The sequence below is a fragment of the Xenopus laevis genome, chromosome 2S (genome assembly GCF_017654675.1).
Source record: "Xenopus laevis strain J_2021 chromosome 2S, Xenopus_laevis_v10.1, whole genome shotgun sequence".
Lineage (NCBI taxonomy): Eukaryota > Metazoa > Chordata > Amphibia > Anura > Pipidae > Xenopus > Xenopus laevis.
The window spans coordinates 160,679,319-160,695,727 of NC_054374.1; the positions used below are offsets into that span (position 1 = coordinate 160,679,319).

The 16,409-nt window shown below is 40.7% G+C and overlaps 1 protein-coding gene across 8 annotated transcripts in view; it reads right to left on the reverse strand.

Annotated features, from left to right (window-relative positions):
• The window catches only part of LOC108710030 (teneurin-4), an 835,304-nt gene that overhangs the window by 24,203 nt on the left and 794,692 nt on the right, over positions 1-16,409 (reverse strand). For all 8 annotated transcript variants that reach the window (XM_041584600.1, XM_041584599.1, XM_041584601.1 and 5 more), the window contains 3 exons: positions 12,903-13,135; positions 11,723-11,877; positions 1,014-1,891 (listed from right to left, as the gene is read on the reverse strand). In XM_041584600.1, coding sequence (XP_041440534.1) covers positions 1,014-1,891; positions 11,723-11,877; positions 12,903-13,135 — 1,266 coding nt within the window. The remainder of the gene's footprint in view (positions 1-1,013; positions 1,892-11,722; positions 11,878-12,902; positions 13,136-16,409) is intronic.

Here is a 16,409-nt window from a genome sequence, read left to right on the forward strand (position 1 = left end):
GATTTCTGGGTAAAAACCCGGAAATTCGGCTCTTAAAGAGGCGACTTTTTGCCATCTGAGTTCACGGCATCCATCTTCTTCTCTTCAGTCTTCATCAGGAAGTAAGTTCCGTATCGGCGCATGCGCAGCTGGAGCAGTCTTTGGGTTATTGTCAACTGCACATGCGCTGAAAGTCACAAAAATGGTGCCAGAAGAAGACCAGATGAAGATCGAAGAAGAAGAAGATGGCTGTCGTGAACTCCGATGCCGTGAATTTGCAGCAAGGGGTAAGTAAAAAGTTAGGGATATTTGCCCGGGGTAGCAGCTAGGCTGGGGGGAGGAGGGAGGGGTGTCTATGTAGGGTAGGGGGTAGGGTTTTTTAAAACAAGCGGTTTACTTCTCCTTTAAGTTATGTGACCTTAAAGGAGAATAAATGTTAAAAACTAAGTAAGCATTACACCAGCAACCCCTCAAAGTAATGCTGCTCTGAGTCCTCTGTCAAAAGAAACAGCACATTTCTTTCCTTCTATTGTGTACTCATGGGCTTCTGTATCAGACTTCCTGTTTTCAGCTTAAACCTCCAGGGCTAGGGCTTGAGCATGCTCAGTTTGCTCCTCTCTCCTCCCTCCTCCCCTCCCTGCTGTAATCTGAGCCAAGAGCTATGAGTGAGTAGGGGGAGACTCAATCAGGAAGTGATGTCACTCCAAGCTAATATGGCAGCTGCTATCCTAAACAAAGAGAGAGAGCTTCTAGAGCTATTTACTTAGGTATGGTAAAGCATTCTGCAAAATAAATGTAGTGTTATAGCTCGCACTATTGTGGTTATTCTATCGGCAATAAATTGCTTCAATAGCTTTCCTTCTCTGTTAAGGCTTGTTAAGCTCTGGTGGTGTTGTTTGGAACTTTTGCTGCCTTGGTATCTGCTAACAAAAACTCATTTTGAAAAAGCAATATGGGCAATTAAAAATAAATGATGGAATAAAAATGATTCACTATATTAAGAAAAATAACCAATTTGGGATAGAAATACTTACTCATAAAATGTTGTCCAGCCATCTTCGTTGCTCTTGGTTGCGAGCAGACCCGAATTCCCATGGTACGTCATCATGGCCAACTCATGACCTTGGGCAGACATGCTTTTTAGAGCACTGTTTGTACCTATAGTCAACCAGTAGACTTGTCCATCAGGTACGACCAACCAAAGTGGCATTCCGGTTGAGTCCCGCCTTACATTTAAAGTATTTCCATTGTTATCAGTGATGAGGGTTAAATCTCCCTCGCCCGTATATGTGAAGTTATAGAGATAATCCCCGGTGGTGAGACTCTGGGTATAAAGGTGTCTCCCCATGGTGTCAAATAGATACAACTCCTGAGCAATGGGAGATGAAACTTCATACATATTCTGACTGTTGAGGAAAGGTTTGTTGGTGCGGATAAATCGTATCCGAATATTTCCCAGATCTGCCACATACAGCTCACCGTCTGCGCAAACAGCTAGAGAAGATGGGGAATTTAATTTTGCATCCTTGGCATAGCCGTCATCCCCAGAAAAGCACTCACAATTAGGGTCGTTCTTGCAGTCACATCCACTGGGGGCCCCGGCAACCAATGAGATTTCTCCGTTGGTGGTGACCTGCCTGATTCTGTTAATCTTTTTCTCATCTGTTTCAGCAATGTACAAAATGCCATTATGGGACACGGCTAATGCCACGGCTGCTTCCAGAGTTGCATGGATGGCCACTTTACTCAGCAGGAAATGGTCAATCCCTGGGACCTGGCAATGCATTGGTCTTCCTGCTACAATACGCACTTGGTGGTTTTCGGAGATCTGTAACACCACATTGTTGTCAAGGACATACAGGGAGTTGTCCATGGGATTTACTGCCAAGTCTGTTGGCCATTCCAGTCGAACCTGAAATTGAAATTAAGTAGATACATTAGCCAAAGTCTATTCAAACCTATCCAATATAGGTTTATTTATAGTATAGGATATGGCTTAGCATCATCTTTAGCCATACAATTTATGGTAAACCATTAATGGAGGGGCATGGGTAACGGGTTGGTAACGATGTTCACGAAAGAAGCCCCCACAAAGTTGATTATCAGTGTCAGTAAAGTCGACCATTTAACACCAATTATGGACATCAACAAAGAGGCTGCTCTGATGTTCTTCTCCTTTGGAAAGATTTGAGAAAGGTTTAGAACATCAGAGCAGCCTCTTTCTTTCTCCTGACAACTTCCTTGACTACTTGGTGGTCAGACTGGTGGGAAACTGACCAGCAGGTGGCGCTGTTGTAACACAATTCATTAATATTAACGGTACATGTATCCCTTAATATCTTGGAATTAAAAAATAATAAATAACCAATGTTATGCAAAAGTGCTTAGAATAGCCCCCTCATTAATTTTAAATTCACTTATTTTAAAGGTTTACTTATCCTTTAAAGACAGTTACATAGTTACATAGTTAAATTGGGTTGAAAAAAGACAAAGTCCATCAAGTTCAAACCCAGCCCCATACACACACCCCTCCCTACTTTTACATAAATTCTATATACCCATATCTATACTAACTATAGAGTTTAGTATCACAATAGCCTTTGATATTATGTCTGTCCAAGAAATCATCCAAGTCCCTCTTATAGTCATTAACTGAATCAGCATCACAACATCACCCGGCAGTGCATTCCCCAACCTCACTGTCCTGACTGTGATGAACCCCCTACGTTGCTTCAAATGAAACTTCTTTTCTTCTAGTCTGAAGGGGAGGCCTCTGGTACGGTGATCCACTTTATGGGTAAAAAGGTCCCCTGCTATTTGACTATAATGTCCTCTAATGTACTTGTAAAGTCTAATCATGTCCCCTCGCCAGTGGCGGAACTACCGGGGGAGCAGGGGGTGTGAGCGGGCCAGGGCCCGCACCCTCTCAGGGCCCCCCCGGCAGTCCGTTCGCCGCTGAAAATGCGGCCAAATGCAGCCGTAGGGAGGGGCCGGGGCCCGGCTGCGCGTCACACACCAGGGCCCGCCCCCTCTAGGATCACTACTGCCCCTCCCAAGCGCCTTTTTTCCCCAGAGAAAACAACCCCAACCCTGACAGTCTCCCCTCATAATTTAAGTCTTCCCTCCCCCTAACCAGTTTAGTTGCACTTAGTCTCTGCACTCTCTCCAGCTCATTTATATCCCTCTTAAGGACTGGAGTCCAAAACTGCCCCCCATACTCCAGATGAGGCCTCACCAGGGACCTATAAAGAGGCATAATTATGTTTTCATCCCTTGAGTTAATGCCCTTTTTTATGCAAGACAGAACTTTATTTGCTTTAGTAGCCACAGAATGACACTGCCCAGAATTAGACAACTTGTTATCTACAAAGACCCCAAGATCCTTCTCATTTAAGGAAACTCCCAACTCACTGCCATTTAGTGTATAACTTGCATTTATATTATTTCTGCCAAAGTGCATAACCTGCATTTATCAACATTGAACCTCATTTTCCAGTTTGCTGCCCAGTTTCCCAACTTAGACAAATCACTGTGCAAAGTGTCAGCATTCTGCATGGGACCTATAGTTCTGCACAATTTAGTATCATCTGCAAAAATAGAAACAGTACTTTCAATGCCCACCTCCAGGTCATTAATAAACAAGTTGAAAAGCAAGGGACCTAGTACAGAGCCCTGCGGTACTCCACTAACAACACTGGTCCAATAAGAAAATGTTCCATTTACCACCACTCTTGTAATCTTTTAGCCAGTTCTCTATCCAGGTACAAATAGTATGTTCCAGGCCAACAGTCCAGGTTCCCTGGGCCCCCCTGTGAGGCGCCTCTATAGTTACGCCATTGGTTCTAGTTAGTGGGATAGTAGAACCAGTGGTGTAACTATAGAGGCGCCTCACAGGGGGGCCCAGGGAACCTGGACCGTGGGATCTGCTTTTTCTGTAGCTAATAAAACCACCCTCCTCCCCATCCGCTCCTCTTACTGGCAAGGAAGGGGGAAGCAAGTTGGATGGGAGTGGGCGGAGTCAGGGTGGACATGGGCGGAGTTGAGCAGGGCACGCCTTGGGTGGACTGGAGGTGGGACGGGAAGTGGGCGGGAGGATGATTTTTGCATAAAAATCTTCAGAGGGGCCCGGCGCACTCCAACTCTAGTTACGCCACTGAGTAGAACCATCATGGACGGACTGAGATTTAAAAAATTAAGTACATTGTTGTCAGAATATCCAGATCTAGGCCTGGACACCATGTTCTATTATGTGGCCTACTCTATGTCCCATTATCTCTAACAACATCATTTGCCATCGCTCATCCTTGATATGAGATCACATCATACAAAACGCATCAGGAGAGCGGAAAACCCACCACTGCACATCCCCAGCTAAAATATTAACAACTGGAAAACAATCTAGAGAATAGAGCCCTTTGATGCCAGTGCTATAAATAAATACAAGACTTGAAATAGTTTCCCTTTAGCCCACAAAATTGTACAAAACAAAAAAGTATTTTGTTCCGACAACAGATGGATGTGTTGGGGTTTTTCGTGGCTGATTGAAGCAGAAATATGTGACATTTTCAGCATGTGAGACGGCAGCAGCAGGTGGGCTCCTCTAAAGTGAGACTAACAAACTAGCAAGTGTCAGGCAGGGGAAGATGACAGAGAGCTTCTGTATGGCAGGCAGCAGCAGCGGCAAAAAAACAATGTTGTCTTAAAAATAGGCTGCGACTTTTCGGCTTTGATGAGCCAATTATTTTTCTGTTTCAAAATATTTCGAGACCAGAATGGAGTTTATTGGGGCTGGGTGATGGTTTGCGTGTGACAGTCGGAAAATACTTTTAGGTTTTGCAACAACATGTTGTTGTTTTAGACTTTGTAGTCATAGTGCTGTCCTGTCAATAGGCCGGAGTTACGTTTGTAGCAATAAGGGGTGCTTTAAAGGGGTGATTCATCTTTAAATTAGCTTTTAGTATATTATAGAATGGCCAATGTCTAAGCAACTGTTCAATTGGTCTTCATTAATTATTTTTTATAGTTATTGTGACTCTTTCCAACTTTCAAATGGGAGACACTGACCCCATCTAAAAACAAAGTTATGTTTTTTTTATCCAATTATCAGGACCCTGCTAATGTAATACAGGTATGAGACCCGTTATCCAGAATGCTTGGGAACTGGGGGCTTTCCGGATAAAGGAGCTTTCCATAATTTGGATCTTCATACCTAGAGTCTCTTAGAAAATTATATAAACATTAAAGGGATCCTGTCATTGGAAAACTTGTTTTTTTCAAAACACACCAGTTAATAGTGCTACTCCAGCAGACTCCTGCACTGAAATCCATTTCTCAAAAGAGCAAACAGATTTTTTTATATTCAATTTTGAAATCTGACATAAGGCTAGACATATTGTCCATTTCCCAGCTGCCCCTGGCCATGTGACTTGTGCCTGCACTTTAGGAGAGAAATGCTTTCGGGCAGGCTGCTGTTTTTCCTTCTCATTCCTCCTCAATGTGTCTCAGTGGGACCTGGATTTTACTATTGAGTGTTGTTCTTAGATCTACCAGGCAGCTGTTATCTTGTGTTAGGGAGCTGTTATCTGGTTACCTTCCCATTGTTCTTTTGTTTGGCTGCTGGGGAGGGGGGGGAGGGAGGGGGTGATATCACTCCAACTTGCAGTACAGCAGTAAAGAGTGACTGAAATTTATCAGAGCACAAGTCACATGACTTGGGGCAGCTGGGAAATTGACAATATGTCTAGCCCCATGTCAGATTTCAAAATTGAATATAAAAAAATCTTTGCTCTTTTGAGAAATGGATTTCAGTGCAGAATTCTGCTGGAGTAGCACTATTAACTAATTCATTTTGGAATTTTTTTTTTCCCCATGACAGTATCCCTATAAATAAACGCAATGGACTGTTTCTGCTTTCAATGAGGATTAATTATATCTTAGTTGGGATCAAGTACAAGCTATTGTTTTATTATTACACAGAAAAAATAAATAATTTTTAAAAATTTGGATTATTTGGTTAAAATTGAGTCTATGGGAGATGGCCTTTCTGTAATTCAGAACTTTCTGTATAACGGGTTTCTGGATAACAGATCCCATACCTGTAATACAGGACAATATAATTATTTTAAGTTGCATCCACTAGTCGGATATGGCTGGCTGTCAGAGTAGAAGAGCAGTCTGCTGTTGCCCTAGTCCTAGACCTTTGTGGCCGTTCCACTAGTGATGGGAGAATCTGTCCCGTAAAAATTCACGTAACTCGGAAAAAATTCACAAAACGGTGAACAAATTTTACATGCGTGACTATTTTGTCCAAATGCATTCAAGTCAATGGGCGTCAAAATTATTTTACTGTGTGAGTTTTTTTGTTGCAGTGAATTTTTTAGGCTGCAAATTTTTGCTCCACTTTCGCTAAAAAAATGTGCGGAAATTCAATGCAAATCCATGCCTGGCGAATAAATTTGCCCATCACTACATCCCACAAATCTGGGCCTGGCTGAGTCTGAGCATGTCTAGAGACGATATCCAAACACATTGCAGGATGGACAACATAATGTCTTAAAAGGGATACTGTCATGGGAAAAAAATGTTTTTTTTTTGCAAAACACATCAGTTAATAGTGCTACTCCAGCAGAATTCTGCACTGAAATCCATTTCTCAAAAGAACAAACAGATGTTTTTATATTTAATTTTGAAATCTGACATGAGGTTAGACATATTGTCAGTTTCCCAGCTGCCCCCCGTCATGTGACTTGTGCTCTGATAAACTTCAGTCACTCTTTACTGCTGTACTGCAAGTTGGAGTGATATCTACCCCTCCCTTTCCCCACGGCAGCCTAACAACAGAAAAATGGGAAGGTAACGAGATAGCAGCTCCCTAATACAAGATAACAGCTCCCTGGTAAATATAAGACCAACACTCAGTAGTAAAATCCAGGTCCCACTGAGACACATTCAGTTAGATTGAGTAGGAGAAACAACAGCCTGCCAGAAAGCAGTTCCATCCTAAAGTGCTGGCTCTTTCTGAAAGCACATGACCAGGCAAAATGACCTGAGAGGCACCTACACACCAATATGACAACTAAAAAATACACTTGCTGGTTCAGGAATTAAATTTTATATCGTAGAGTGAATTATTTGCAGTGTAAACAGTGTCATTTAGAAATAAAAACTACACTATAAAAATGATGACAGAATCCCTTTAATCACATAAATGTCCTCTGAGCTTATACCTAAATGTGTTCCTCAAGGGGTCCTTCTGTAACCCCCATACTAAAACCATCCCTGGAAACAACATGCACATGACATATAAGTTAGGCTGAACCTCCCCCCCCACTTGGCTGAGCCAAAGCTTGTGTGCATTGCAGACCTGGAAGGATTCCCAGTTGGCCGAGCGCCTGCTTTCTGTACTAGCAGAGTAGAGTGTGCGGTTTGCTCTTTAATAATGCATGTCTCCATAGCTTGCAATAATGCGAGGAGCTCGGCTTACACTGCAGCTTCATGTTAGCATCAAGAACACCGCTCACTCCCAACCAACAAGGGAATTTTCCATTTTTTAAACCCCATTCCTTGTCATCGCTGACACTGAAAATAATTTATGGGCCTCGGACTTGTGGTGCCCCAGAGACCTGACTGCGGAACCTTTCTGGCTGCCAAGGATGAGATTTATGTCTTGCATTGAGAAGTGGCCGGTATATATATATATATATATAATATATTTATACTGTATTAGGCTGCTCTATTTCACCCCACGCTCTTTGGACAGCCACTAAAGGCAAAATAGATTGTCTAAAGTCAGAGCAAAATGCCGCGACCTGCCCAGTATCTGCTCACAATAAATATCAGCACTGAATACAGTCCCTCCTATTAACAGGGGGATAAAAATGAATTATTAAAGGAATTCTATTACTACCAGAATAGGATTTGCTGAAGACCTATAAAAAGGAAAATATTCGCTGTGTATAAGTTTGATTTAACTGCTATTTCTTTTCATATAAATAGGCACTAAATTATGGGGGTATAGGTTTTGGTGAGCATTATGTATATGCACAGGGGAAGGAGCTGCCATAGTGTTTCAGTTAGACAGTAAAGTTTAAAGGAGAACTAAAGCTTAACTAAAGAAGTAGATAGGAATGTTGTACATGATGTTTTGTGCTTCTGTACCAGCCCAAGGCAACCACAGCCCTTTAGCAGTAATGATCTGTGTCTCCAAAGATGCCCCAGTAGCTCCCCATCTTCTTTTCTGCTGATTCACTGCACATGCTCTGTGCTGCTGTCACTTACTGAGCTTAGGGACCCACTCACAATATACAGTACACATAGAGTAGAAATGACACAATATAAGGCTGATTAGTAATTAATACACATAATTACTACATGGCAGCACAGAAACCAGTGCAATTAGCATCAGAATTGAATAATCAGCAAACCTGTAGCATCAGCTTATATTACAGCCAGGGAAGCTCATTTTCTGCTGGATAATTAGTGACGAGCCCTAAGCTTAGCTTCTCAACAGCCAATCAGAGCCCACTGAGCATGTGAGTGTCACAGACACTTTCCAAGATGGTGACCCCCTGTGACAAGTTTGAAGTCCTGGATCATTGCTGCTATTGACAAGCTGAAACTTTAGCCTCGTGCAATAAGTTCACTATAGAAAATATGACATTTTTAGCCACGTTCATTTTAACGGTTTAGTTCTCCTTTAAGGGCATGAGCTTACTGTTGCTCAGTATAGTAAGAAATATCATATATCCTTCCTTCTTTACCTTTATAGGAGGGTTTCATTGTTAATATAATTATAAATGGTATTTCCGCTACATGACACTAATATGACATTTTTTATATATTCTCTGCCCACAGAGAGACCCCCAGCCGATCAGGCCTCCAGCTGCCATGTATCCCGGCCGCCCAGCCGAGCCAAATAATACTCATCAGCCTTCAGTTCTCACACCCTCATCATCAATTTCTGTCACTGAGATTTTGTCTTTAGGGGCCCCAGCAGTACCATCACTATAACTTAGTACCCAACAGGGCTGATGCCAAGGAACTTGCTTGTAAAACAATGATAATTGTTATTTATTTAAATATTATTGTTAGGGGAAGAGATACTCCAAAAGTACTGTGTATCTTCCTTAAGGAAATAGAAATTTGTAAGGGTATCAGTCTCTGCATAGAACATTGTTTGTCTATAGCTTTGTATTTATACACATCCATAGGGGCTACAATAACACTTTCTTTAAGGGCAGAGACACACACTGCTATTTTGGGAGATTAGTCGCCCAGCGACAAATCGATTCCTCTACGGGCGACTAATGTCCACGAACTGCCTTCCTGCTGGCTTCGTTTGAAGAAACTTCGGGCGGCTTTGGAAAGCCGAAGCGATCCGAGTGCGATTTAGATTCTAGTCGGCGGGAAGATTATTCGCCCGAAATAGCAGCGTGTGTCTCTGCCCTAAAGGATGCCTGCTTCCAAAAAATATTATCCCCAACTTCATGTGCGGTCTAATAGACCCTATTGGAGGGGCTCTTTTAATTGCCCCCCGCCAGCGCTAGGACACTTACACTGGGAGGGAGCTCCCAGTTCGAGCGACCAAAAAACTGCTGTTATACCCCCAACAATCTTTATTTGGGGAAAATGTTTTTCGGCAACAGGTGCCCTTTAAATAGAATAGTATAGCTTATTATATGCAAATAACAGTAATTAGAATCGCTTATATAGCTGAATTGTGCTCATTATGGGAGTATACCTCTGCTGCACCCTGGCTTATAGATAATAGGAGTCATTAACTACCTGCAGAAGAAGGTGAAATGTGCAAAAAAAAAAATGGGTGAAATCCACAATGTTTTTTGCTCCCTACTGTGCGAATAACAGAATTGCTTTAGGTCTCTCCCCATGGCGAAATCGCCAAACGATAGGATCTCTATTGCCACCTTTTGGGTCTCAGTTTTGGGCCAGCTTAGTGCTCTTGCACTACTGTCCTGGCTTTATGTCTCTTGTTAGACAATCTCACTGAGAGGAAGACTTTGAGAGCAGATCAGGAGGATTATGGGAAGGAGAAAGAGCCCCTTCAGGCAGAGACACACCTTTATAGAAGCTAAGGAAAGTCCAGTAACTGGAAAAGAATGATCCATTCATCTCTTACCAGAGCGGTAAAAACAAATGTTTGGTTTGCCTTTAAGTAGCAGGCTTGTATAATAAATTTATACTTCCTCATAGCATTAAGAGCTTGCTTGAACAACACCCATCGTCAGTTACATTTATCATTAGAACTAATCTGGAGGGGCTTGTTTTGATCTTCAGCTCTCTAAAGCACACAGGCCCGGATTTGTGGAAAGGCCACCTAGGCCCGGGCCTAGGGTGGCAGGGTTTTAGGGGGGCGGCATGCTGCCCAACCACACCCACATTGATTCAAAAGCACTGGGTATGTGCTGGAGATACAACAATTTTGTTAAATTTGCTATGCGCCAATCCCCATTGCTCCGGTCCAGATGATAAAAGGGGAGGGGACAGGGGGCGACGAACGGCAGTGGGCCTAGGGGCGCCCACTATGTAAATCCGGCCCTGAAAGCACAGCCTGACTCCAACTGCAACTAATTAGCAATCTGATACAGGGCAGGATAGGTGGGGGGGCCCATCTCATGGAGAAAAGTATTCTGACTAGGCATGTCCAACCTGCAACCCTATCGCAATTGGGAGTTGCAGTTTACATACAGCCCCACAAGTTGAAAATATCTAACATTTCTTCAAGTATTACTTGAAATGTATTTAATTCTACTGTTTCTCCTCAATGGTGTGGCTTCCATATATCCTGGTGTCCCTGGATGGTCACTTCTTTTCAGCTGTGTCCTGTCAGCACACGAAAATGCCCTATTTTTTCTGCAAGTGTCAGAAAAATGTAAAAACAAAAATCATGCAAAAGGGGGCTCCTCTGAGCTAGACGACCTACCCTCAAGCCTTCCCCAGAAGGGAGGCATCAAACCAGTACAAACCAATCTGATTCCATCTCTTTCAAGTGCTGTTACATCAGTCATATAAGAGAGAGCAAACGTAACATGGAGTATTATACTGTAGAATTAGAACAAACATGGAACATGGAATATGATTTGAGTAAAACAAACATGGAACATGGAGTTTGATATGAGTAGAACAAACATGGAATATGATATGAGTAGAACAAACATGAAACATGGAATATGATTTGAGTAGAACAAACATGAAACATGGAATATGATTTGAGTAGAACAAATATGGAACATGGAATATGATTTGAGTAGAACAAATATGGAACATGGAATATGATTTGAGTTGAACAAATTTGAAATATGATTTGAGTAGAACAAATATGGAATATTATTTGAGTAGAACAAATATTAAATATGGAATATGATTTCAGTAGAATCAACACAGAACATGGAATATGATTTGAGTAGAACAAACATGAAATATGAATTGAGTAGAACAAATACAGAATATGGAATATGATTTGAGTAGAACAGGCATGGAACATAGTATATGATTTGAGTAGGACAAACATGGAACATGGAATATGATTTGAGTAGAACAAATTCGAAATATGAATTGAGTAGAACAAACATGGAATATGATTTCAGTAGAACAAGCATGAAACATGGAATATGATTTGAGTAGAAAGAACATGGAATATGATTTGAGTAGAACAAATACGGAATATGGAATATGATTTGAGTAGAACAAACATGGCCATTTTTAGGCCGGGTTTTTATTGGGGTACCTGGGAAATATCCATTACAGAGTCACAGCTCAGAGGCCTGGCAGAGGTCAGGTCATTGGATCCAAGTAAGGTGGAGATGATGCCATTCTGGTCAATGCGACGGATCATTGTTCCATCAACAAAGTAAATCAGCCCGAATTTATCTACCGTGATGCCTAAGGGAAAATTGTAGAGCAGAGGTAAGCACAGAACATTCTATGGGAAGGAATCCCAATTTGACCAGAGCTCAGAGACATTTGTGGCCCAGATTACAATTACATTATGAAAAAGAGCAGCTCGGATCTCATATGGCTGGATATAAAAGTCACTTGTTATTGCTTTGATGGGAGAGACATGTTTTATAATGCACCAAGGGTTTCCTTTTGGCTAATGAAACATGCAAATCCTTTAATAATATTAGTACAGAAGGAGTGGTCACATCCTAAAGGCCAAAAACCAGTTTCCAAAATGAACCCAACCGTTGGGTATAAGCTGAGAAGTCTGTTTAAATATCCCTTTGAACTCCACTAGTGATTGACAGGGAATTTAAACCCCTAGATACACTTTGCGGAAGTCCGGTTGGGGCTGATATATAACGTGATTTACATTCTTAAGGGGGTAGTTATAATTTTTAATTTCAAGAAATCCTTTGATTTTCTCAGAAGATGAGCACAAAGGCTTCAGAGCTCTGATTGATCATGTTCTTAAGGATGAGTAGCGTAGAGAAACAAAATTATCATTTTATTTGGCTTTATACACATGCCTTTATATGGTCACAGAACCCCCCATTGACTTCTAATATCCTTATCATTTACAGTAGGGGGTACATTATCCCTTATAATACATGAGTGATACTCACAGTTCCCTGTATAACTCAGCCTGCAGCCTTGTGCCTTTATATGGTCACAGAACCCCCCAGTGACTTCTAATATCCTTATCATTTACAGTAGGGGGTACATTATCCGTTATAATACATGAGTGATACTCAGAGTTCCCTGTATAACTCAGCCTGCAGCCTTGTGTCTTTATATGGTCACAGAACGCCCCAGTGACTTCGAATATCCTTATCATTTACAGTAGGGGGTACATTATCCCTTATAATACATGAGTGATACTCAGAGTTCCCTGTATAACTCAGCCTGCAGCCTTGTGCCTTTATATGGTCACAGAACAACCCCTCAGTTACTTCTAATATCCTTACCTCTTGGGTTGTTGAGTGATGCTTCGGTAGCTTTTCCTCCATCCCCACATCGTGTATCATCAAAGGGAAGGCATTGGTCTCCAGTTCCAGCAATTACCTCCGAGTTCTTGGCAAATTCCTTCACCACATTTGTTGACTTGATCTTGTAAACCCGTCGGCTATTGGTGTCTGAGAGGAGAATGGCACCTGTGATTGGGTCTGTGGCCAGATAATATTTATGTGCCGGGCTGTGGCTGTAATTATAGCAATGAGAACAAGCTGTTACATGCGAGTCTATACTGGAACAAGGATATTGTTCAAAACTGTGTATTTACAATTATTCAATAGAATAAAACTCTTGCAGAATTTAATTGAAGAGATTAAAAATTGGGTCAAAATTCAAGCCAACGAATTAGCATTAGGCCTTGATAAAGCAGTAACAGGTTACTAGGCCTGTGGTTTTATCACATTACTCCTATAATGAGCTGATTTAAAGGTAAAGTTCCCCTTGGGATTATGGATATCGGATAGTGTATATTTTCTGACTAATTGATCAGCAAATCTACCAGGTTTAATGTCAAGCTCCTTCGCCCACACCCCTCGGTAGTTGCCACCCTGTAGCCTCCTCTGCTTCTGCAACATTATGGAGTTCAGCAAGTTTCTTATATCTTTTTATTCACCATGAAATTGAACCGCTGGTTTAAACGAATCTAATTTGGATAAGAAGCCACTTGTTTGATACCCAGCCATGGCTGAAATATGGCGCTCTCTGCAGAATCAGGGGGATATGGACAATAATCAGAAGTTTTATATGCAAGTCAATAACTTTAGATCTGCCCTACTTGGCAAGCACACAGGCCACTATAAACTGCAATATGTTCTAGGTCATTTAAGTATGAGATTTTCTTTTTTTCCCATGGTCTTTAAAGGGGAACTATCCAGAAAATTAAAATTTAATCTAAGCTTCATCATATTGAAACAAGACATTTTCCAAATACAAACAATAAAAAGTTCTGTACCGTTTCTGAAATAATCGAGTTTATATTCACTATTCCTCTCTCAGCATCTGTTTCTCTTCATTCTGTCTTCATGCGGCAGTTGGGTGTCAGATACTCATTGACAGTTAGATACAATATATCTTATAGGGGGGCTCCTTTTGCCTAGAAGATGTATTAGAGCTCACTCTATTAAACTCACCAGACATCATGTCTCTCTACATGCAGGATTTGTGCAAAAGGCAGTTATTTTGTTAGATTTTGTTTGTACTGGAATCAGTTATTTGAGTGAGCTCTAATTCATCTGCTAGGAAAAGGAGCCCCCTATAAGATATATTGGATCTAACTGTCAATGAGTATCTGACACCCAACTGCTGCATGAAGACAGAATGAAGAGAAACAGATGCTGAGAACGGAATAGTAAAAACAGTAAACAGTAAAGAATATCTAATTGATTGTATTTCGAAAGTTTCTTATTTCATTATGAGGAAGCTTATATTAAATATTCATTTTCGCAATAGTTCCCCTTTAAGGAAGAGGTTTATGAAATACTCCCAGATAGATGAATCGTTTTAGCCTTGGCTTAGGGGACCTAAGAACCTATAGAAAAAACCTATAGACTCCTTCATGGCCATGGCTCTCCGACAGAAGACATCTGCTATCCAAAACCCTTCTCTGTTGGTTACCACTGTTAATACTATTCAGTATAAAGTACTGACCCACTTGGGTAAACATAAATATCCCAAATGCCAGAAAACTATCCAACCACATGCACCAAAGAGGGGCTTAAGTGCTTTCATTTGTCCATGTTAAGAATGACATTATGAGCTCTGTCCCTGCTCAACAATGGCCGTGTGATGGGAAAAAGCGTCTGTTTGCTTGATACATTCTTGTACATCCCCAGTCACTTATCCAATTAAATTGTGGGCAGATCTCATCTCGGCAAATGACACTGCTCCTGGCTTAATAAAATGGTCTGACCTTCAAGACAAGGCCATGCTGGCAGCCTGTGTCCCATCTGTGTTTCTTGGGCTTGACAGCGAGCCTGCTGGGATATTATTACATTTACCTGCACGTCACTCACATTAAGCAAGTGGCTGCAGCACAAACAGGACCTCTTGGAATCACCATATAATTCCCCATGTTCCCTCTAGTCTCTCTTTTTCTGCCTCTTCTGAGCCCATTCTTCCATATTGTAATACAGATGACAATATTATTATACTGCGCATAGTACAAGTATGGGACCTGTTATCCAGAATGCTCGGGACCTAGGGTTTTCCGGATAATGGATTTTTTCATAATTTGGGTCTTCATACCTTAAGCCTACTAAAATATCATGTAAACATTAAATAAACCCAATAGGCTGGTTTTGCCTCCAATAAGGATTAATTATATCTTAGTTGGGATCAAGTACAAGCTACTGGTTTATTATTACAGAGAAAAAGGAAATCATTTTTAAAAAATGTAATAACGTGGATTAAATGGGAGTGAATGGGAGAAAGCCTTTACGTAATTCAGAGCTTTCCAATTAACGGAGGTCTGGATGATGGCTCTCATACCTGTAGTAGTATTAGAGGTCCCCTACAGGGACCCAAGGGGAAATGTCATTGGATAGATTACGATGAATATATAGATGATGGATAGATGATAGACAGATAGCAAGATAGCTGATAGATGGATAGATTGAGATGGATAGATAGATAGATAGATAGATAGATAGATAGATAGATAGATAGATAGATAGATAGATAGATAGATAGATAGAATGATAGATATATAGAGAACAGATAGATGATAGATAGATAGATAGATAGATAGATAGACAGATAGATAGATAATAAATAGACAGATAGATAGATGGATAGATAAATCGAAAGATAGATTGAGATGGATAGATAGATAGAAATATTAACGGATGTCTGGATGATGGCTCTCATACCTGTAGTACTAATAGAGGTCCCCTACAGGGACCCAATGGGAAATGCCATTAGATAGATAAAGATGGATAGATGATAGATAGATGATATACATATAGGAAGATAGATGATAGACAGATAGATTGAGATAGATAGATAGATAGATAGATAGATAGATAGATAGATAGATAATAGAGATTATAGATAGATAGATAGATAGATAGATAGATAGATGATAGATAGATAGATAGTTGATTGATAGATAGATATATATAGATGATAGATAGATGATGGATATATAGATAGATACATAGATGGATGATAGATAGATATATAGATGATAGATAGATAGATAGATAGATAGATAGATAGATGATAGATAGATGATAGATAGATGATAGATAGATAGATAGATAGATAGATGATAGATAGATAGATGATAGATAGATAGATGATAGATAGATAGATAGATGATAGATAGATAGATAATAGATAGATAGATGATAGATAGATAGATAGATAGATAGATGATAGATAGATAGATAGATAGATAGATAGATGATAGATAGATGATAGATAGATAGATAGATAGATAGATAGATAGATAGATGATAGAT